General features: G+C 41.8%; 1 protein-coding gene across 2 annotated transcripts; it reads left to right on the forward strand.

The window, feature by feature from the left end:
- Positions 1-9150: 9150 nt before the first annotated feature.
- Positions 9151-11815, forward strand: LOC118150562 (melanoma-associated antigen C3). Of its 2 annotated transcripts, none has more exons than XM_035288770.3 (3): positions 9151-9245; positions 9684-9777; positions 10088-11815. In XM_035288770.3, the coding sequence occupies exon 3, from the start codon at positions 10156-10158 to the stop codon at positions 11359-11361; it is 1206 nt and encodes a 401-aa protein (XP_035144661.2). In that variant the 5' UTR covers positions 9151-9245; positions 9684-9777; positions 10088-10155; the 3' UTR covers positions 11362-11815. The 2 variants fall into 2 exon arrangements, with proteins under 2 accessions (XP_035144661.2, XP_035144662.2); XM_035288771.3 differs by having other exon boundaries at positions 9151-9208.
- The last annotated feature ends 13151 nt before the right edge of the window (positions 11816-24966 follow it).

A 24966-nucleotide genomic window follows, 5' to 3' on the forward strand; every position in this document is an offset into this window, starting at 1 on the left:
TTCTATATGGGAGAGGTAGAGATTTACCTGTTTTTTGTGTGTGTGTGTGTGTGCTTTTTGAATGATTTTCCTTTTAATAGTAGGTTGAATTTGCTTCAGAATCTTATTTTATGAACATTAGTCACATATATATTGCTGTTTATCTAGTTTAAGAGTAAAACCTTGATATTTTGTAAAAAAAAAAATTGGGAAAACCTCTCTTATTTTGTGATCTGTAACAGGATAACATGGTATTGTACTAGGAATTTTCTTTGAAATGTGTTAAGAACTCAGCAGTTAAATAGTGGAACATAATAAAGGATGGTGAATAGTTACATTTCCTTATCCCGTTTAGTCTGTTGCTCATGAAAACTAAAGAAATAGACCTGGCTTTGCTTAGTTCATTCAAGAAAGTAGCAGAAATTAAATCTTATTTAATAAAGGTATCTCTGCCTGCTTTATTTGCCTAACATTCTTTGAATATTTGCTTGTAGAGGGCACTCTTAACAGTGGGGACACAATGAAAAGCAAGAATTATGCCTTACCGATAAAATAGTAGAGTCTAGTAGCAGAAGCCATGTCAAGAAGGTGGTAAGATGTTCTCTACAATCATAAGAAGAAGTTTAAAAAGGAATGGGGAGGTGAGACTCCAGAAGCCAGCCTTCAAGAATAACGTCTCTGGGCTAAGGTAGTTTGGGGCCTCGAGAAACTGCAGTTGTTTCTGTGGGAGCTGATTGCCATGAAGCTGGGTGGTGGCAGGGACTGGACTCTTAGAAGGTGAGAGAAAAGCCTGGAATGGAAAACTGCCCTGAGCAGTTGCTTCTGGGTGGAGGATGAGGGAGAGAAGAGTCTCCACGTAGGCAAGTAATGGAAGGGGTCCTGTGGCTCTTGTACTGGTGAGCCTGAGCACAGTCCAAAGACTAGGTGATGAGTACCTGTCATTTACAGAGGTTTCCCGAGAAATGGGGCGATAATCCCTTGAAGTGCTGCCCAGGAAGCCTCCAGGCTGGCACTCATTTTCCTAGCCTGGGCGACCCAGAGCTGACTCCATGAAAAGGACATTTTATTAGGTTATTTTGAATTGAATGTGGGCAACTGTAAGCAAGGGCTAGATTTTTAGTGGAAGATAAATAAAAATCGTGGTTTGCATGGACGAGCAAAGGGGAAGGTAAATAGGAGTTGTTCCTTGATTTGAATTCTAGGGTCTTTGACCTGTATTCCACTTTGAGAATTCTCCCCTTACCCAAATTATATAATATATCATTCAGAAAGAAAATGTACTGAGTTGTATTTATGAAGCCAAAATTTTGGTCGAGTTGGTATTTCATGCCATACTCACCTACATGTTTTTCTGAGATGTTTCAGATAACAAAAACAAGAGCTGAATTTTTCAGAACAGACAGTGGTAGACTTCGAGGTTTTAATTATATTGATAATGACTGCCATTGATTAAAATTCCAATACATGTCAGGCACTGTGACAGGTGTTTTATTCACATTATGTACATCCCAGCACATCTACAATAAAGGACTTACCAAACCCATTTCACCCAGATGAAGAACCTGAGGCTTATAGTGCTTAACGAATTTCTCCAAGTTCACATGGCTAGAATGAGACCTGCTGTGAATTGATCTAGGCACATACTGTTCCCACTCCTCCCAGCCTGAGGAAGGTCTTTACCTGTTAAACTACTCTTCACAGTTCTTAACATTTCTCAGGTGATATAAAGATGAACCAACCCTGTGGCCATGATATTCAGATAGGACTAGGGAAGTAAGGTGACAAAGGAGATAACTCTTGTGCTGCATGAGGCAACAGTGATGGCCTCCCCGGAGGTAGTTGTCAGGCAAGATCATGTTGATTCTCCTCAGGACCCACCCCAACTAACTAGACTAAAGTCCTGGCGGGTCCTTAGACATGAGGTTCAGAGTGTGACCCATGAGGAGGTGCACTATACTTGAAAATAACTGCTTGAGTTTTTTAATTTATATAAGCAGAAATTCAGAGAACAGGCATGGGAATGGATATTAAGGGTGTAGGATGGTGGAAGGAACACAGAATTGAATCAGACTGAATTTATTAATTTGGGCCTAATAAGTAGGGATTCTGCATTTAATGTTGCAGCTTGGGAGTTAAAAAAGGTTCTAATAGTGTACTTGCTTGGTTAGCTGAAATGTGGATTAAAAGATGGCTCACTGTGAGCAAGCCAGAAATGCCGGATTTCCTGCCTTGGTTTAATGCAGAAGAAGGGATTCAAATGCTTAGGGAGATTGGGATGCTGGAATGGATTAGTCACTTTAGACCTTCTCATCCCAGCTGAGAGGGTCCAGAAGGTATACCCTTGACCAATGGTTTGTGAAACAGTGGTGCCCCTGTATGCTCTGAGTCAGTGTCCAGTGTATGGTACTGTTTCTCCGATAGTCAGGATTCACGAGTCCAGCAATCAAGGGGTGGAAGTGGCATGATTCACCATCACCACTAGGGACCCAGTAGCAACATTTTTGATTCCTGTTCAAATGACATTACCTTCTGCTGGCCTAGAGGTCTTAGTTCCAGAGGAAGAAATACTGCCACCAAGAGGCACAACAATGATTCCATTCAATTGGAAAATAAGACTGTCAACTGGACACATTAGGATAGTCCTACCTTTAAGCCAACAGGCTAAGAAGGGAGTTATAGTGTTTGCTGGGGTGATTGACCCGGACTCTCAAGATGAAATCAGTCTACTATTCTGCAACGGAGGTAAGGAAGGGTATGCAAGGAATACAGGAGATCCATTAGGGCATCTCTTAGTATTACCATGCCCTGTGATTGAGGTCAATGGGGAACCACAACAGCCCAAGCCAGGTAGGACTACAAATGGCCCAGAACCTTCAGGAATGAAGGTTTCAGTCACTCCACGAGGAAAAAAAACACAACCTGCCAAGGTGCTCGCTGAAGCCAAACAGAATACAGAATGAGTAGTAGAAGAAGGTAGTCATCAATACCAGCTACTACCATGTGACCAGTTGCAGAAACAAGGACTGTAATTATCATGAGTATTTTCTCCTTTTGTTAAAAGCATGTTTGTGCATGCACACACTTGTATTAAGAAACTGTCTTTATTTTATTCCTTTTTTTCTTTGTCATATGACATAAGATAAGTTGACTTCGTATCATTGAAGTGTGTTAACTTTATGTAATAGCATTTGGGTTGGGGATTGGTGCATTTCCGGTTGTATGAAGGAGAGTTGTATTATGTTAGGCGTAATTATGACCTTATTATTGTCTTTGTTTGAAGATTATGTATGATCTCAGGAGATGTGTATGGGTTCAAGTTGACAAGGGGTAGACTTGTGATGGTTAGTACTAAGTGTCAACTTGATTGGATTGAAGGAGACAAGTACTGTTCCTGGGTGTGTCTCTGTGAGGGTGTTGCCAAAGGAGATTAACATTTGATTCTGTGGACTGAGAAACAATAGACCCACCCTTAATCCGGGTGGGCACAATCTAATTAGCTGCCAGTGCAGCCAAAATCAAAAGCAAGAAGAAGAAAGTGAAAAGACTAGACTGGTTTAGGCTTCCACCCTACGTATTTCTTCTGTGCTGGACACTTCTGCCCTCTAGCATCAGACACCAAGTTCTTCAGCTTTGGGGCTTGGATTGGCTTCCTTGGTTCCCAGCTTGCAGATGGCCTATTGTGGGATCTTGTGATTGTGTGAGTTAATACCCCTTAATCAACTCCCCTTTACATGTACGTCTATCCAATTAGTTCTGTCCCTCTAGAGAACCCTGACTAACACATATTGGTTATTTTTTATTTTTATTTTTTGAGACAGAGTCTGGAGTGTAGTGGCGCAAACTCGGCTCACTGCAAACTCTGCCTCCCAGGTTCAAGTGATTCTCCTGCCTCAGCCTCCCAAGTAGCCGGAACTACAGGTGTGTGCCACCAAGCCCAGAACATTTTTGTATTTTTAGTAGAAACGGGGTTTCACCATGTTTTACAGGCTGGTCTTGAACTCTTGACCTCAAGTGATCTGCCTGCCTCAGCCTCCCAAAGTGCTGGGATTGCAGGCGAGAGCCACCGTGCCTGACCTATATTGACTGTTAAAAGGACAGTGGAGAAAAGTACTACTGATGGAATAAGGTTAACCCTTCCTGCCAAGACTTACAGGATTGTTTTAAAACTAGATGCAATCCTGTTTTTGAAATTACAAGTCACCTAGTAGGTGCAGGAAATATTGGAAGATTTCAAGGCCATGTTGGCATTCCCAGAAACAATTCCAAGAAATGAAGAGAATTACTATCATAAACTATAGTGGTTGCTTTTAACTGAGCACCATAATGGCTTATGGGAGACTACAAGTGCCAGTCTCCATCTTGTATATCTTGTCTTTATGGTCGGTTCATTTGTAGTTAGAGAGAAGCCAGTGCATCATTCCAATGTTTTCATTTCTGTTTAGCAGTTAACATCTGTTGTGATGTGGAAGTACAAGGTGAAAGTAGCTTGGATCCCTGGGTGATGTGAGAGCCATGACCCACTGTAGATTAGTTTATTATTCCATAACAAAATACTATAGACTGTGTGATTAAACAGTAGAAATGTATTACTCACATTACTGGAGACTAAAAAAATCCAAGATCAAGATTTTTGGCTGGTTTGAATTCTTCTGTGGGCTCTCTTTGGTTTGCAAATGGCCACCTTCTCACTGAATTCTTACATGTTGTCCCTTGTTCTGTGTGTCTGTATCCTAAGCGCCTCTTCATGTGAAGACACCAGTCATATTGAATAAGATGCTAACCATAAAACCTAATTTTCCCTAAATTGCAACTTCAAAGGTTCTATCTCCAAATACAGTGACTTTGTATGTATGCATTTGGAGGAAGGGGTATAATTCAGCCCATAATACCCTGCCAACTAAAATCAGAATTTTTATGCACAAAAATAAACTTGTTGTGTTAAACCATTTAAATTTCGGGAATGTTAAAAATTCCATTAGCTCACTGTTACTTTATCTGACTACTACACTGCTCCTCTTCCTTTTATAATGCTTATTTTAATTCTTTTCCTTCAAATAAATACTGCATATATTATTGTTGCAAAAGATGATGAAAATACATAGAAATCACAATTCTCCCCTTGAAAAGTTCCTCCAACATATTGACCTCGACTCAGAACTTTCCACAATGTGGTATATAAATTTTAAAAGCTAATTTCAAGTTTTTAAAAGATATAGTAATATATATGTGTGTGTAAGTGTGTGTATATATACATATATATATATATATACCCACAAGCATATATATGATTTATATTTATATGTGTGTGTATAAATATAACTAAACATGAGTAAAATATACATACAAATATGCCACTCGCCTTTGCCACTATCGTAGGTCCAATTGCATTCTCCTAAAATTCTACCTTGAAATTAAAATGTTGCCTTGTTTGGAGATAGGATTATTTCAGAGGCAATCAAGTTAAAATGAGGTTATTGATGCTGGCCCTAATCGAACATGATGGGAGTCATTTTAAAAGGGGAGAATTTGGACATAGAGATAGTAGAAGGATGACGATGTGAGCATACATGAAGACAGCCATGTACAAAGCAAGGAGAGAGGCCTGGAATGCATCTTTTAATCACAGCCCTCAGAAGGAATCAACCTTCTGTATACCTTGCTTTTTGACTACCAGACTCCACAATTGTGAGACAACATATTTTTGTTGTTTATGTCATCCAGGTTGTGGTACATTGCTGTGGCACCCCTAACATGTCAATATAATCACTTATTGAAATGGAATCAAGAGCTTTCCATGACAGCACAAATGTTAATAGATCTGTCTTACTTTTGGGATTATTTCCTAGAATTCCAATTTATGTCTGTGCAATAATGAATTGAACAAATCTCCTCTTGATGAACAAATATTTGTTTATCTTTTGTGGCTATAATTAATATAAATACAATCAACATCTCTGAGCATAAATTCTTGAACAAGTGCTTATAATTACTTATAGGGAATGCATTTTAATGAGGAAACTGAGTCAGTATGAATATTGTATATTTTTTGAATGTTACTGACTTTTTTCCCTAAAATATTTCACCAATTAATTATCTCACATTAACAGAGGAAATTATTATTATTTAATAATAATAATTATTATTCGCCATATTTGTCTATGGGGAAATGATTCACATATTTGCAAACATTTTATCAGAGTTTTACATGTTGGTCAAACTTATGGGGACAAACCTTAGGTGACTTTGGGTTTGGTGCTGGCTCTTAGATGCAACACCAAAATGTGGTTAAACTTATGAGTGCAAACCCTAGGTAACCTTAATTTTGATGATGACTTTTTCAGATGCAACACAGAAAGCACCAGCTATCTAAGAAAAAAGAGATAAATCGGACTTTGTTAAAACGAAAAACTTCAACTCTGAAAAGTCACTGTTAAGATCCTGAAAAGACAATCCAGAGACTGGAATAAATGTTTTGTGAAACACGTATCTGATAAAAGATACCTTTAAATATGTTCAGAACTCTGAAAATCCAACCATAAGAAGACAACCCAATTTCAGGTGGATGAAAACCATAAACAGGTACACAACCAATGAATATATAGGAATTTAAAATAAGCATATAAAACTGTTCAATGTCATATGTCATTTGAGAATTGCGAATTAAAACAACTAGGAGATAGCACTACACACCCTGGAGAACGGCTGACATTCAAAACACCGAACCATCAAATATTAACCCATATGTTGAGCAACAGGAACTTTCAGTCATTGTTAGTAGGATAGACCTGGAGGAATCATAAAAGCATAAGGCTAAGTGAAAGAATAAAATCTTCAAAGGCTACATTACGTATGATTCCAATCATACAATATTCTGGAACAGGTAACTATGAATACACTAAAAATATCTGGTTTCCAGAGGCTGAAGGGTTAGGTTTGAGGCAAAGGGAATTGATAGGTGAAGCACACAGGAGATTTAGGATGGTGAAACAATTCTGTGTGATACTGTAATGATGAATGCTCACCATTACACACTTATCAAAACCTGTAGCATCCCCAACGTTGAGTGAGTTCTGATGTAAACTGTGAACTTTACCTAATAATGAGGTATAAATACAGGCCCATCAGTTGTTGCAAACATGCCGTAATAATACAAAATATAAATACTAGGAGACACTGTGTGTGTGTGCGTAGGGCAGGGCAGGAATTGGGGGTGGCATATATATGTGGGAACTCTATAACTTTGATGAAATAAGTTTTCTCTTTGTATTTTGGGATTAGCAATGCTCTAAAAATGATGTCTACTAATTTTTTAAAGGATGCAAATGATTTGAACAGACACTTTACTGAAAAGAATATACCAATCAGCAAAAGGCATATAAAAAGATGACCAACGTCATCTGTCATTAGGAAGATGCAAACAAAAACCAAATGAGATTCAAATACAGGCTTATTAGAAAGGCTAACATCTGAAAATATAAAATACTAAATGTATGAGAGGATATGGAACAAGAGGAATTCTCATTCCTTGATAGTTGAACTGAAAAATGGTATAGCCACACTTTGAAATCCGTATTTTGTGAACCTACTCATATGACAAATTGTGAAAGTTAAAATCATGTGAACTGAAAACAGTATAGTTGCCAGAGTCTTTGGAGAAGTGCCTTGATCGACCTCAAAGGAGATGCGCAGGGGACTTTAAGGGTGATAGAAGTGGTTGGTATAATACTTGGTTGGTAGATATGGGACTCCATGCATTTGCCAAAATACATGTAACTTCACATAATAGCTAAATCTGATGAGTGTATTTTAAAAAATTAATAATGTATTGGTTTTTAAAAGGATCACTCACAGGCTGCTGAAAAGACAATGGATTTTTCTGGGACAAGGGTAGGAAAAGAAGCAAAACTAAGGAAGCCGTTGACATACGACGTTAGGCGAGAGATTATATTAATTTCACACACAGCAGTACTTAAAGTGGTAGGTTTTGGAATGGATTTTAGCGGATGACAGAAGAAGTGTTGCTGTCTGGACAGGACAAGTGGGGAGTGCAGGCCCTGTCAGGAATAATATGCTAATGAAGACTGAGGGGCCTTTCCACCCCATTTCAGACGGAGGGCAGTGGAACCCTGCCTGGGGCCTGGGAGGCCCTATCCCACGGTGGTTGAATGTGTCGCTACCTCTCTTGCACCTCGCAGGTCTCAGGGATGGGAGGGGCTAATTCGGAGGTGAAAGACTCAGATGCACAGAGTCAGTGAGTCCAGGCAGTTTCAAGAGTCCAGGCACAGCCTCTGAGGAAGGCTGGAAGGGAACACCCAAGGATGGTAGTGGCCCTTCCCTGTCCCTGTGCCTGCTGCCAGCTCTGGCGGAGCCCATCAGGGTCCCCAGATGTACAGCTTTCTGACTTCCATTTTGGGAGTCAGCTGGAGGGAAAGATGTCTCTGAGGGGGGCAGTTTCAGCTATGCAGAGAGAGGAGCCCCAGGACTGGCCAACTAACAAGATGAGAACTCTGTGGAAGGACAGTGACCTCCCAACATGGAGGGGAGGCCCATGCGTCGCCCAGCCACTCCCTGTTGACACCCATAGACAAAAGACTTGGAGAGGCAGAGGTGGGTGAAGGGTGAGGAAGTTAACAGAAATAGGTGGGAGGCAGTGGGGAGGTAGGCAGGAAAGGGTGGAAGAGGGCAGGTTGGTGAGCACGAAGAGGCCGGAGTAACTTGGGAGGTGGATAGGAAGGGGTGGGAAGGAATGGAAAGGTGGGCAATAAATAGTGAAAGGGGGTGTAAGGTGAACAGGAAAGGTTAGGAAGGGGCGGGGAGGTGGACATTAAGGGGAGAGAGGGGTCAGGGCGGACAGAATGGTGTGGGAGAAGACAGGGAGGAGGGCAGGAAGGGATGAGAGGGGTCAGGGAAGAGGGAGGAATCTGTGAAAGAGGACCGGGAGCTGGATGGAAAGGGGTTGGGGGGGTTAGGGAAGCCGGCATAAAGTACTGAGACGGGGGCGCTGAGGAGGGCAGGAAGAAGTGGAGCAGGAGTTGGGGAAAGTGGTCAGGAAAAGGTGGAAGGAGGCAGAGAGGTGGCGGGGTGATTCCTCCGCAGAGAGGAGGCCCCGCCCCACGCTGCCCCTGCCTTCAGCGCTGGTCAACCCCCGCAAGGTTCCCGGATGTGCTTGCTGGTCTCCATCTTGTGAGTCCGAAGGACCTGCGGCGTTTTGTGAAAACTCTGGAGTCAGGTCAGCAGAGGGAAGTCAGAAATGGGCGGTCCTCACGGTAAGGGACGGGGAGGCCTTGGTCTGAGTGTCCCACGGCAAGTCAGCAGAGGCAGCTGCCTCCGGTAGGCAGAGACAAGAGTCCCAGGCCCTGCTGGGGATAAGAGGGAGGACTGAAGTGTCACATGTGCTTCAGAGCAGATGTGAGGCTGCCCCGACTGCCCCGTGGTAAGAGTATGGCACGTGGCTGCCTCCTCACTACCTCCCTCTGCTCTCAGGGATGTGGAGGTCGCTCTGAGGTTTTGCCTCAGGCCGGCAGAGTGGTGGGGCCTGACCCTCTCTGAGAAGCGGTGAGAATGCTAATTAAATTCTCAGGGGACCATGCAGTCCGGAGCTGTGGGGCTCTCGGAGTCTGGCCAGCCCCGGCTGTCAGCCCTGGGAGGCCCAAGACTCTGCTTGCAGTCTTTAGCCTGAGGTGCTCCTTCACTTCCTCTTGCAGGCGCTCCAGGAACCAGGTGGTGACGAACTGGGTCTCAGTTGCACTTGCTAAAGCCAGCACAGCAGAGGAGGCCCAGGCAGTGCCAGGAGTCAAGGTGAGTGCACACCCTGATGGTGTACCAAGGGTCCTACCCCCACAAACAGAGCAGACCCGGCAGCACCCAGTCCTAACCACCTACTGTCAGTCCCGAAGCCTGGGGTTCTGCCTACCAGCTGTGCCCCGAGGTGCTTCCTCACATCCTCTTACAGGTTCCCAGGGAACAACCCCCCTAGGAAGACAGGAGACCTGTCAGGCCCTAGAGGACCACTTTAAGAGAAGGAGAGAGATGTAAGGCCGCCTTTGTCAGACCAATTATGTGTGCCTCTCTCAGCCGAGGTCACTCACACTGTCACTCTCTCCCTCAGGCGTGCTGGATCCCATCATCTCCGTTCCTGCTCACACGTTTACCTGCTGCTCCTGAAGAACAGGCCTTATGCCTCTCTTTCCAAACCTTTCACACCTCGGCTTTGAGCAAGACTTACAGAACCCGACTGTGATAGAGGACTTGGTAGAGGCACAGGATTCCATAGATGAGGAAGAGGAGGATGCCTCCTCCTCTTCCTCTTTCCACTTTTTATTCCCCTCCTCTTCTTCGTCCTCATCCTCACTCTGTACTCTATTTCTGAGTGCTTCAGAAGATGAGGAGGTGCCTGTTGCTGGGATACCACCTCTTCCCCAGAGTCCTCCCGAGATTCCTCCCCAAGGTTCTCCTGAGATGTCTCCCCAGGGTGTTCCACAGAGTTCTCCCCAGAGTCATCTGCAGAATCATCCCCCGAGTCCTCTGCAGAATCCTCCCCAGAGTTCTCTGAACTCCTGCTCCTCCCCTTTCTTGTGGACCCCATTGAAGGAGGAGTCTAGCAGTGGAGAAGAGCAGGAAACACCTGTATGGCAGGCTTTCCCAGATAGTCAGTCCTTGAACAGGTATGTGCTGGATGAAAAAGTGACTGAGTTGGTGCAGTTTTTTCTCCTCAAGTATCAAAAAAAGGAGCCTGTCACAAAGGCAGAGATGCTGACTACTGTCACCGAGGAATATAAGGACTATTTTCCTATGATCTTTGGGAAAGCCCATCAGTTCATAGAGCTAATTTTTGGCATTTCCCTGACTGATATGGACCCTGAGAACCACTGCTATTTCTTTGAAGACACATTAGACCTCACCTGTGAGGGAAGCCTGCTTGATGACCAGGGCATGCCCCAGAACTGTCTCCTGATTCTTATTCTCAGTACGATCTTCATAAAGGGCAACTGTGTCCCCGAGGAGGCCATCTGGGAAGTGTTGAGTGCAATAGGGGTGTATCCTGGGAGGGAGCACTTTATATATGGGGAGCCGAGAGAGCTCCTCACTAAAGATTGGGTGCAGAGAAAGTACCTGGAGTACCGGGAGGTGCCCAACAGTGCTCCTCCACATTACGAATTCTTGTGGGGTACAAGAGCCCATTCAGAAGTCAGCAAGAGAAAAGTCCTAGAGTTTTTGGACAAGCTATCTGCTACCATCCCTAATTCCTTTCCGTCCTGGTACATGGATGCTTTGAAAGATGTGGAAGGCAGAGCCCAGGCCATGACTGACACCGCAGATGATAGTACTGCCATGGCCAGTGCAAGCCCCAGTGTCATGTCCTCCAACTTCTGTCCTGAGTGAAGTCTGAGGCACAGTCTTCCCTGTGTTTGAAGAGGGCAGTCGAGGTTCTAGGCAGCGGAGGGCCAGAGTGGAGCCAGAGGGACCACAGTGTTTTTTGTGTTCTTGTTTCATATGAGTGACTTAGAGTTTAACAGTTTTTGTGTGTGCGGGGGGGTGTATTTTACAAATGCTTCTCCTTCCAATAAAGGAGTTGGTCTTTGACTCAAATTCTAGCATCTTTGAGTTGCAATCTTAGTTTATGATTATTATTTCCACTTGTGTTGCTGTTTGTCTGGTTTAAGAGAAAGAGTGATATTTCATAAGGAAAAAAGGGAAAACCTGTCTTATTCTGTGAACCGAAACAGTATATTGTGATGTTTGGTAAGAATTTTCTTTAAAACGTGATATAACTCTGCAGTTAACTGGTGGAACAAAATAAAGTATGGTTGATATATTCGCATGACCTTATCCTGTTACTCTGTTGCGCTTCCAAATTAAAGACTCATACCTTGAATTACTTGGCTTATTCAAGAAAGCAGCAGAAATTCAATCTTAATAAATAAAAGCCTCAGTGGCTATTTGCTAAACATTCTTTGAGCATTTACTTGTGGATGGTGCTCTTAGTAGTGGGGACACTATGAAAAGCAAGACTTATCTCTACCCATAAAATGGTAGAGTCTAGGAGAAAAGCCATGTCAGGAAGGTGGTAAGATATTCTCTATAATCTAAAGAACATCTTAAAAATACTGGGGAAGTGGGACTCCGGATGTGAACCTTCAAATGAGTTAAGGCAGTTTTGAGCTTGGGGAAACTGCAGTTGCTTCTGTGGGAGCTGATTGTCATGAAGCTGGGTGGTGGCAGGGGCCAGACTCTTAGAAGGTGAGAGAAAAGCCTGGAATGGAAAGCTACTTGAGCAGTTCCCTCTGGGTGAAGGATGAGGCAGAGAGGAGTCCCCACATGGGGAAGTAATGGGAGGTGTCCTGCAGCTCTCTAACTGGTGAGCTTTAACACAGTGCAAGAACTCGGTGATTGATACCCATCATCTGCAAGGATTTCCTGAGAAATAGGATGATAATCCCTTGAAGTGTTGCTCAGAAGCCCCTAGGCTGGCACTTATTTGCCTGGCCTGGGAGAGCCAGCTCCCACTCCATTGAAAGACATTTAATTAGGGTATTTTGAATGTAATGTGAGCAACCTGTAAGCAAGGACTAGATTGTTAGTGAAGGATAAATAAAAATAGTGGTTTGGACGGATGAGCAGTGGGGAAGGTGTGAAGGAGTTGGTCTGTGACTCAAATTCTAGCATCTTTGAGTTGCATTCCAGCTGAAGATGCCTTCCCTCTTGCAAATTATACAGTATACCCTTTCAGAAAAAAATGCACTGAGTTTTATTTATGAAATCAAAGTTTTGGTTAAGTTGGGTTTCCAAGACGCATTCACCTACATATTCTCTGAGATGTTTTGAATAACAAAACTAAGAGCTGCATTTTGCCCAAAAGACAGTGGCAACCTTTGGTGTTATAATCATTGATAACAACTGCGATTTATTACAATTCCAATATATGCCAGGCACTGTGGCAGGCATTTTACTCACATTTACATGCATTCCTGCAATTCTACAAGACAGGGCTTATCAAACCCATTTTACAGATGAAGAACCCAAGGCTCATGATGCGTGATAAATTCCCAAGATTACGTGGCTGGACTGTGGCAAAGTTGCGACTTGAGCCCTGATCTGAATTCATTTAGGCCCACACTGTCCCCACCTAGCTTGAGGAAGGCCGTAGCCTGTTAATTCTTTTCACACTTCTTTTTTTCTTGAGACAGAGTCTCCCTTTGTCGCAAGGCGCCAGGCTGGAGTGCAGTGGTGTGAGCTCAGCTCACCGCAACCTCCCGCCTCCCGGGTTCAAGCAATGCTCCTGCCTCAGCCTCCCAAGTAGCTGGGACTACAGGTGCACACCACCACCCCCAGCTAATTTTTTTTTTTTTTTAAGTAGAGACGGGGTTTCACTATGTTGGCCAGGTTAATCTCTATCTCTTGACCTCGTGATCCACCCACCTCGGCCTCTGGGGTTTCACCACATTGGTCAGGATGGTCTCGATCTCTTGACCTCGTGATCCACCCGCCTCGGCCTCCCAAACTGCTGGGATTACAGGCATGAGCCACGTGCCTGGCCCTTTTCACACTTCTTACTGTCTCTCAGGTGACATAAATTTGAACTATGTGGCTAAGATATTAAGTTAGGCCTAAAGATGGAAGATAAAAATGGGAATAAAGTATAATTCAGGGAATATCATTGGCTTTCTATATCTGAAGTCCTCCTGTTCTGAGCCCTAGGTTTCTTGAGAGCTGGCTGTTCAGGTGCTGGCAGATTTGTCCATCCCCAGCATTTTTCAGATTACAGCCCCCCTCCGTTTCATCTTCCCTTTGTGCTTTCTTGTTTAGTCCTAGAGTTTTTTTTTTAATCTTTCATTACATTTTAATTAAAGCCCAGAAAGGCAGTACAATTTGAGTGCCTCTGTTACAGTGTTTGAAGCTATGTAATAGGTGCTTTTGTTCAACTTCCAGAAAGAATGCATCTCCCTTTATTAGTCCTCAAGTTTTTAGCCAAGCTATCCAGTACCATCCCTAGTTCCTTTCCATTCTGGTACATGGATGCTTTGAAAGATGTGGAAGACAGAGCCCAGGCCATAATTGACACCACAGATGATGCTACTGCCATCCCAGTGCAAGCTCCAGTGTTATGTCCTCCAACTTCTGTCCTGAGTGAAGTCTGAGGCAGATTCCCCCTCTGTGTTTGAAGAGGGCAGTCGAGGTTCTATGCAGCGGAGGGCCAGAGTGGAGCTGGAGGGACTACAGTCTTCTTTGTGTTCCTGTTTCATATGAGTGACTTAGAGTTTAACGGCTTTGGATGGGGTTGGGGGGAGTTTTTACATGCTTCTCCTTTTGATTGGCTTAATTCACTTCAGAATCTTAGTTTATGAATATTCATCACACATATACTGCTGTTTATCTGGTTTAAGAGTAAGAATTTGATAATTTGTAAGGAAAAAATGAAACCCTTCTGTCTAATGATCTGAAAGAGTGCAATGTGGTGTTGGGATTGGAATTTCCTTTAAAATGTGAAAGGACTCATCATTTAAATAGTGGAACAAAATAAGGAATTGTTAATTTTTGACTTTCCTCATCCCCTTCATTCTGTTGTTCTTGAAAATTAAAGATATATATTTGGGTTTGTTTGGCTTATTAAAGAATCAACAGAATTTAAATCTGAATAAATAAGAGCATCACCAACTCCTTTACCTGCTGAACATTATTTCAGCATTTCCTTGTGGAAGGCTCTGTTAGTAGTGGGGATATTAACAAAACAAGGTTTATTCCTACCCATAACATGGTAAAGTCTAGGTGCAGAAACCATATCAGGAAGGGTAAGATTTTCTCTACAATCTAAAGAATGAGTTAAAACAGTGGGGAGGTGAGACTCCTCTTGGAGCCTTCAAGTATGAAGGCCCTAAACTAAGGCAGTTTTGGGCTTCAGGAAACTGCAGGTGCTTCTGTGGGAGCTGATTGTTCAGAATCTGGGCGCGGTGGCTCACGCCTGTAATCCCAGCACTTTGGGAGGCCGAGGCGGGTGAATCACGAGGTCAAGAGATCGAGACCATCCTGGTCAACATGGTGAAACCCCGTCTCTACTAAAAATACAAAACAATTAGCTGGGCATAGTGGTGCGTGCCTGTAATCCCAGCTACTCGGGAGGCTGAGGCAGGAGAATTGCCTGAACCCAGGAGGCGGAGGTAGCGGTGAGCCAAGATCGCGCCATTGCACTCCAGCCTGGGTAACAAGAGCGAAACTCCGTCTCAAAAAAAAAAAAAGAATCTGGGTGGTGGCAGGGCTCAGACTCTCTGAAGGTGAGAGAAAAGCCTGGAATGGAAAATTGCTCTGAGCAGGTCCCTCTGGGTGAAGGATGAGGCAGAGAGGAGTCTCCACATGGGGAAGTAACAGAAGGTGTCTTGCAGCTCTTGTACTGGTGCACTTGAACACAGTGCAAGGACTAGGTGATTGGTCCCCATCATCTGCAAGGGTTTCCTGAGAAACATGGTGATAATTCCTTGAAGTGGTGCCCAGAAGCCTCTAGGCTGGAACTCATTTGCCTGGCCCGGGAGAGCCAGAGCCCATTCCATTGACGGGACTTTTAATTGGGTTATGTTGAATGTAATATGGGAACTGTAAACAAGGGCTAGGTTTTTAGTGAAGCATAAATAGAAATCGTGGTTTGGATGGATGAGCAATGGGGAAGGTGAAAAGGAGTTTGTCCTTCACTCAAAATCTGTGATCTTTCAGTTGCATTCCAGCTACAAAAGTCTTACCTTACCCAAAGTATACAATATATCCTTTCGGAAACACAATGTACTGAGTTTTATTTAGGAAGCTGAATTATTGGTTGAGTACTTATTCTGTGATGTATTCAGCTATATATTTTCCCAGATTTTTGAATCATAAAAATAAGAGCTGAATTTTTAAGTAAAGGTAGCAGCAGCCTCTGGGGTTATAATCGTATTTGATTACAACTGCCATTCATTACGATCCAAAGTATGTCAGACACTGTGCCACATGCTTTACTCACGTTATATATCTTCCAGCACTTCTACAAGACAGGACTTACCAAGCCTATTTTACATAGGGGAACCTGAGGCTCACAGTGTTTGATAATTTCCCCAAGATTGCATGGCTAGAATGTGGCAGGGCTGGTACTTGAACCCTGGTATGAATTCATCTAGGTCCATCCTGTTCCCACTGCTCCCCAGCCTGAGGGAGGCCTTCTGCCTCTTACGTCAGTTCTCTTCACTATTCTTAATATCTTTGAGGTGACCTAAAGATAGCCACATGGCTAAGATATTAGGTTCAGCCTCAAGAAGGAAGGTGACAATAAAAACGAAATACAATTCAGGAATTGTTGTGGCCTTTCTTTACTTAAATTCCTCCTGTCATGAACCCTAGATTTCCTCAGAGCTGCCTCTCTCCAGGGGTCAGCAGTTTTGTTCAGTCCCAGCTCTTTCCCACATTATAGGACCTTCCTTTTGACCTTCTCTGCATGCTCTCTTACCTAAATCTGGAACGTGGCCTGCTGATCAGCTTGTCACTAAGGTTTCTTCTTGTGAAGACTGGGCCCAGCTCCCAGGGTAGTAGCCTGGAGTCAACTGCCCTTCCCCTGACAGAAGCCATTCTACTCCCTGCAGAAGTTCCCTGACTGTTTAATCCCTCACCCTGGATCCTCTATGATAACAACAGCTTTTTGATGTAAATGTGCATTTTGGACAGGGATGTTTCAGTACCTACCATGGGCATCTTCAACACACCCTCAAAGCATAGCCACGTAAGCTGGTGAGTAGAATCTTATTTGCCACATAATATACTGGTTTTAGGGATGTAATGCTGAAGTCAGAAACAGAGTTTTTGAAATCATCGTGCTATTTGATATTAGGAGTAGGACTGTAAAAAGATTTATGTGAAACAGGCCACTGAACACATACAAAGATGAATGAGTTCTCATAGGTGATCCAAAACCAAAGCTTCCCTCAAAAACTTTGTAGGTGAGAAAAGACTATAGAAATCACTTTGTAAATAAACAACCACAAGAAGCCAAATTTCTTTTTTTCTCCTTTTTTTTTTTTTGAGGCGGAGTTTTGCTCTTGTTGCCCAGGCTGGAGTGCAATGGCATGATCCCCGCTCACCGCAACCTCCTCTTCCTGGGTTCAAGTGATTCTCCTGTATCAGCCTCCTGAGTAGCTGGGATTACAGGCATGTGCCACAATGCCCAGAGATGGGGTTTTTCCATGTTTATCAGGCTGGCTTTTAACTTTCAACCTCAGGTGATCTGCCTGCCTCGGCCTCCCAAAGTGCTGGGATTACAAGTATGAGCCACCGTGCCTGGCCAACAAGCCAAATTTCTAAGAAACAAAACACACAATATTCTGAAGTCCAGCTATGATATGAACAAGGGTTCCTTGGTGGACATGCTAGGTCTGATTTAAAAAGAAAGCAATAGTTATCCATCCTTCCGGTGTCTCTTGTCTGTGTTCCTGCACCACAGGAAAATCCTGATTTGCAGTGTGTCACAGACACCTGTACAACTGTAGGAGGCCAGGCGCAGTGGCTAACGCCTGTAATCCCAGCACTTTGGGAGGCTGAGGCAGGCGGATCACCTGAGGTTGGAAGTTTGAGACCTGTACAACTCAGGAATGTTCAGTCATTGGAAGGTAGCAGAAGTTCACAGGGTAAGATATATACTGTACATCAAAAGGAATGAGAACATTCTCAACCTTAAGATACTTTACAGGTTATTAAAATGGCAGTGCAGAAAAGTGCCATTGAGGGAAACAGGTGGAGCCCTCCCTGCCAAGAGTTAAATAATTGTTTTAAAACTAGATGTAATACTGTATTTGAAACCGCAGTTTCTTATAGGATCCAAAAACAGTTGGAAGATTTCAAGGCAATGTTTGCCTTTCCAGAAACGATTCCAAGAAATGAAGGGACTTATTGCCATAAATGTCAATAGTTGCTTGTAACTGAGCACTGTAATAGTTTCTGGGTAACAGTGCAAGTGCCCATTTCTATCTCTTCTACCTCACTTTCCTGGCTGCATATTTGTAGTTAGGCCGAAGCCAGGGCAAAATTCCCATGCTTTCTTTTCATTTCAGCAGCTACCATGTTGTGATGTGCAGCTAAAAGATGAAAGCAGCTTCAGTTCCTGAATCACGTGAGAGCCGAGACTCGTTGTGCATTTGTTTATTATCCCATAACAAAATGCCACCGACTGGGTGGCTTAAACAATAGAAACTTATTTTCTCATCTTTCTGGAGGCTGAAAATCCAAGATCAAGTTGTTGGCTGATTTGATTTAGTCTGTGGCTTTGTTCTATGGTTTGTAGACGGCTGCCTTCTGACTGAATTCTTACGTGGTTGTTACTTGGTGTGAGTGTCTGTGTCCTAATTTCTAATTCTTATAATGGCATCAGTCATATTGAATAAGGTCCTACACATATGACCTTACTTTACCTTGATTGCCTCTTCAAAGGTTCCATCTCCAAATACAGTGATGTTCTGCAGTACTGTATGAATTTAGGGGGAGGGGCACAATTCAGCCCATAACACCTTGCCAACTCGATTCAGAATTTATGTGCGTAAAAATAACCTTGCTGTGTAAAGCCGTTGAAATTTCAGGGATTTTTTTTCTGTTCCTTCAGATTTCTGTTGCTTTATCTGACTACTTCACTGCTCCTACTCCTGTTATTAGGCTTACTTTAATATTTTACTTAAAAGAAGATAGTACATGTATTCTTCTTGCAAAAAAAATTCTAAAAATACAACTCACAATTTTCCCCTTTACAAAGTTCCTCTAAAATTCAGCCTTCTACTCAGAAGTTAAAACCTGACTTCAGGCTTTTATAAAAATAGATCTGCATACACACACACACACACACACACACACACACACACACTAGGGAAATAATATAGTATAGATCTGCCACTCGCCTGTACCACTATTCTAAGTTCATCTGCATCCTCTCCAAAATCCTATGTCAATATCAAAATGTGGCATTATTTGGAGATAGGATCATTTTAGAGGCAAACAAGTTAACATGAGGTTATGAATGTGGGCCTTAATCTGATATGACTGGAGTCCTTATAAAAAGGAGAATTTTGGACACAGAGATATGTATCCCGATAGGATAATGTGAACAGACATGGGGTGAAGACAGCTATCTACAAGACAAGGAAAGAAGCCTGGAAAACATCCTTCCCTCATAGCCCTCAGAGGGAACCAACCTTGCATACACCTTGCTCTTGGTCTACCAGAATCCAAAACTGTGAGACAAGAAATTTCTGTTTCTATCACCCAGCTTGTGGCAATGCTATGGCATCCTAACAAACCAAACTACTCACTTATTACAATGGATGCAGAAGCTTTCCATGAAAACACATATAGATTTGTATTGGTTTTGTAATTACTCCCTAGAATTATAATTTATTTCGGTGAAATAACAAGTTGAACAAATCTTCTCCTGATGAACATGTGTTTGTTTCTCCCTTGTGGCTGTAATTAATAGAACTTCAGTCAACAACTGTGAACACAAATTATTGGGCACATGCATGCAGTTTCTTATAGGAAAGGCATATGAATGTGGAAAGTGAGTCAAAGTAAACAGGACATGAATATTTCATATTTTTTAACATGTTGCTGACTTATTTCCCAAAATGTTTCAGCGATTCGTTTCCTCTAAAATAAATGTATATGAATACTTTATATTTTTACACACATATTTTATCATCTTTTAAATTTTTGTCAGACTTATGAGTGCAGTCTTTAGGTGACCTTGGGTTTGGTCACCAAACTATTTTAGATGCAGCACCTAAAGTACCAACCATCTATGAAAAAAAGAGATAAGTTGAATTTCATTAAAACTTATCAATTCTATTCTGCAACACACACATTGCTAGGAGAATGAAAAGCAAGCCAGAAACAGTTATAAAAGATTTGTGAAACTAGTATCTGACAAAAGACATGCATTAAAATATACACAAAACTCTTAAGATCAACTGTAAGAAAACAAAAAATCTGATTTAAAATGGGCAAAAAAAATCTGAACAGGCACCTCAGCAAAGAATATATATGAATGACAATTAAACACGCGAGAAGATTTTTAATATTATATGTCATTAGGAAATTGCGAATTAGAACAACTAGGAGATAGCACTAGATACCCATGAGAATGGCTGAAATCCACAACAGTGAAATAGCAAATATTGACAAGTATGTGGAGCAACGGGAACTCTCAGTCATTGTTAGTTGTATCACATAGAGGAATCTTGAAAGCAGATATATTTCTGAAAACAGAAAATATACAAATGGAGCATAATTTATGATTCCACCTGTATTCTGGAACAGGTAACTGTGGATACAATGAAAAGTTCAGTGGTTTCTGGGCCCTCAGAGCGGGTGGGATTTGGAAGGGCATATATGAATAAGTGAAGCACACAGATTTGAGACGGTGAAACAATTCTGTATGTTACTGTAATGCTGAATACTTGTTACACATTTTCCATAACCAACAGCATGCACCACACTAAAACTGAGTCTTGATGTAAACTGTGGACTTTAGTTAATGATGTAGTAGTGTCAGGGCAATCAGTTGGAGCAAGTGTGCAACATTATTACAAAATGTAAATAGGAGTGTGTGTGTGTGCACAGGCACAGGGAGTGGGTTAGTGGAGATATGTGGGAACTCTGTATTTTTTATTAAGTTTGCTCTCTGCATTTTCCAATCAGCAATACTCTCAACATTCTGTTAATTTTAAAAAGACGCAAATGATTTGAACAGACGCTTCACAAAAGAGAATACACCAATTGCTAAGAGGCATGTGAAAAGATGATCAACGTCATTTGTCATTAGAGAAATGCAAATGAAAACCAGAAAATATTCCACTACACACTTATTAGAATGACTTAAATCCAAAAATCTAAAAATATCAAATGTAACAGGGGTTTTTTTTAGAACAACAGGCATTCCCATTCCTTGCTAATTAAAATGAAAAATGATACACCCACTCTTTGAGAAGTGAGTATTGTATGAGCCTATTCATATGACATTCTGGGGAAGTTACAACTCTAGGAACTATTAATAAAAACAGAGCATAGTTGCTAGGGGCTTGGGAGAAGTACAGAGATTGACTTCACAGGAGATACACAGGGGAATTTTAGACTGATGAAACTGGTCAATGATACAGGACTCCATGCATTTGTTACAATGCTTATAACTTTACATAATAAATATGATATATGTAAGCTTTGAAAATTAACCATGGTTTGGGATTTTTAAAAAGTTATTGGCTACTGAAAAGACAATGGATTTTACAGTGATGAAAAAACAAGAAAGCAACAGTAAGGAAGCTGTTGCCATAGTCTAGGGAAGAGATGCTCTTAGTTTCACCCAAAGCAGTAGTAACAGAGATTTACTGAAATAGATGGATTTGGAATGAACTTTAGTGGTTGAGAGAACAGAGATGCTATTGCACTGGATGGGGATTAAGAGAAAGAAATAGAGGCATCAAGCACATACACACACACACGCGCGTGCGCACGTGCACACAAATCTTGCCACCTTTTCTATTAGCAAAAGCAAAATTGAACCGTGATTTGGTTCAGTTTATTGTTAGAATTTATGTCTATTTTATAACCTCTCTGATACACACATAATTGCTACTTCTTCCTTAAAATCTGGGAATGTCCTCATTCATGGCAACTATGGTACAACTTCACTGGCAGTGGCAGCATGTTCACTGAAGGCTGAAACTAAAGTGAGAAAAAGGAACTGAAGATGAGTCATGTTTGGAGAAAGGTTGTCTTCACTCCTTTTAAAAGGTCCCTGACACTGTCCCACTGATTCAATTCCAAGAACATTAGTCCCTCTCTCTTCTGGACAGGAAGAGAGACATTTACTTCCAATGTCAGGAGGTCAAAAGATAGATTGTCATTTTCTTTTCACTTTTATAAGAAGTGCTCCCTTTTTGGGACCTCAGAAGAACAACTCCATGAGGATAATTACCAAGGACATGGGGGCCAGAGCTGGAAATAAGCCACCAGCTGCCTCCCAGTCTTGGAGAAAGCTTCGTTGTCTGTGGATTTCCACCTCGAACACTGAGGTTCGATACACCATTTCTGGCTATGAGCAGGGGCCATCTGCCCCTGGGACACTGAGCCAAAGCTGAAGAAGGACGTCAGCTCATCAACAGCTGAGTTGATTCTGGCCATAGTGGATAAACAGAACCCCAAGCGTCAGTAAAATCTCTGGCTCAGCCACAAGTCAACCTCTTTTGGAGTCTCAGGGCTCCTGAATCTTTCTGAGGGTCCTGTTAAGAGTAAGAGAAGCAGAAATTCCTTTCATGTGGATCGCCAATCCATGTGTAGAGGGAGACAGGCCTCTACTCCAATCACATTTGGGCAACCTGGCACTGGATTTAAGTTGACAGAGTGTTTGTGGACCTGGTCAGGTTTCTGTCATCAACACAATATACCCTGTTCATGATTTTCTGGAAAAGAACTACTCACGTTCTATTTCTTAGATCCCCAGAGTTACAGAGGTCAGCAGAAAGACTGGTCAAATAGGAGGGGGAATAAATACATCATTGTCCCAGGTAGCCTTCCTCTAGCCACTGTTGAGTTTTAAGTGCTATTCTGAGAAAGCAAAAGGCTCATGAAAGTAGCAGGGCCTTCTATAGGCTGAGACAAGGGGCAGAAGGAGCAGCCATTTCCTCTCTTCCCCTTTGACTCATATTATCTTGCTTCCTTCTGTTACTGACATGACCAACGACCCCAGCCTCTTTCAATCCTTTCACCTCTATCCTTACTGATGCTGTAATATGTTTTTTACTGCTGACTTGCCAAAAAAGTAATCTAAACAGACACTTATTTATTATTCTGTATATGTCCGTGTATATTTGAAGATTTTTTGTAATCTAGTATTTTTTAAGTAGGCTTTGCATCTCCTAGTGATAGTTTTGTGTATGGTGTGAAGAAGGGTTCCACTTAAATTAGGATTTTTATATGGATACTCAGTTGTTCCACTGACACCTATTTCTGCAAGACTGTTCCATGTTCTAAGGCTGTGATTTTTTTCTTATCAGTTAAGGGCATATTTAGGCTGGTTTTGTTGCTTTTGTTTTCTCAGGACTGTCCACTCAGTTCCATTTGCCTATGGACCAATTCCTGCATCTAAATCTCAAACTCTTCATTACATTAGCTGCTTTGTAATTCTTACTATCTGGTAGACTAATTACTCTTTTTCAAGGATGTGTTGACTGTGCTTGACCATTTGCACGTCTTTATATTTAGAATCAGGTGATTCACACATGTCCAAAGCCATTTGGTTGTTTTGATTTGGGATTGCAATCAATCTATAGATTCTTTTTTCTGGAAGAACTAACATATTTAAAATATTGAAACTTCATACCTATGAATTTATTTTATTTTATATGTATGTAAGTCTTCATTAATATGTCTCAACAACATTTTACAATTTTCATCTGTAAAATTATTTTTGGTTAAGCATTTTTCTAAGATACTTGATACGGTAGTATGATAGGTTAAAAATTATATATTCTTTACTTTCATTTTCATACTCTCTCCCTGACAGAAAACAAAGTTGACATTCTTTGGAATACCGATCTGATATTAGCAAACTGATATATTATTGTATATTGAATAAATTATCTTTAGTTCTTTTTTTTTTTTTTTGAGACGGAGTTTAGCTCTTGTTACCCAGGCTGGCGGGCAATGGCGCAATCTCGGCTCACCGCAACCTTCGCCTCCCGGGTTCAGGCAATTCTCCTGCCTCAGCCTCCTGAGTAGATGGGATTACAGGCTTGAGCCACTGCGCCAGGCCCAAATTATCTTTAGTTCTTCTGGGTTCTTTTCACGCACAGTCAAAGCATCCATTAATCACATAAGCTTGTTTCCAACTGGCCAATCCCCATCCCTTCATTTATTTCTTTTTGCATTACTACCCTTGCTACTACCTCTACTATAAAAAGTAATAGAAATACTCATAGCAGACACTCTAGGTTAAGTCCCAAGTTCAAACTAGAAGCTTTCAACATTTAAAATATTTAAAAGATACATCTGCTATAGGTTTTTCATACATATCTTTTATCTAGATTGGTAACTTTTCATATTTAATAAACTTTATTTTAGAATAATTTTAGATTTACAAGAAAATTATGACAGTGTTCAAGAATATTCTTATATGACCCATAATCTATTTCTTCTGTTATTAGGGTCTTACATTGGTAAGTTTTCCTAAAACTAATAAACCAATATTGACACACAAACATCCACTGTTTATTAATAAACATACTTTACTCATATTTATTTCCTTGTAACAAAATTCTGTTTTCTGTCCCAGGATCCCCTGAGGATACTCCATTACATTTATTCATCATGTCTCTTTACATGCCCTCTGGCTGTGCCAATTCACTGACACTTTTCTTCATTTTGAAAACATTGACAGTTTGGAGGTATATGGTCAGGTTGCCTTTGATTATGAATTATGTGATAATTTTGTTTTGATTTGATGTAGGTTATGTTTTCTTGGACGATGAAGTGTCATTCTTATCATATACTGACAGCACATACTACCAACATAATTTATCACTGATGCTGTTAATTTCATTCCCATGGTGACATAGTGTTTTACAGTTTTCTTCAGGTCACATGATTTTTTTTTTCCCTGTATCATACTGTCATATTGGGAAGGACGGGTAGACCCAGGACCAGCCAGTAGTCAGATGAGACCTCTGACGGAAAACTGCAGAGATTCCTTGCCCATGAAGAGGAGGATCCACAGAAACCAGCTTCCCACCTGCTGTCATCCCTGGGAGGCCCTGGGGCTGGTGGCCCACTGTGATGTCCCCTGACATCTTAGTGGGCAGAAAGAGGAGAGGGCTGTGCTCAGGTGACTTTCATTTCAGATCACGAAGGGGGAAGGGACGCAGGACCTTCCAGGCATCCCCAGGATGATACAGAGGAAGAACCGGCGAGGTATCCCACCCCAGACACAGAAGGACCCACAAT

The sequence above is a fragment of the Callithrix jacchus genome, chromosome X, assembly GCF_049354715.1.
Source record: "Callithrix jacchus isolate 240 chromosome X, calJac240_pri, whole genome shotgun sequence".
NCBI lineage: Eukaryota > Metazoa > Chordata > Mammalia > Primates > Cebidae > Callithrix > Callithrix jacchus.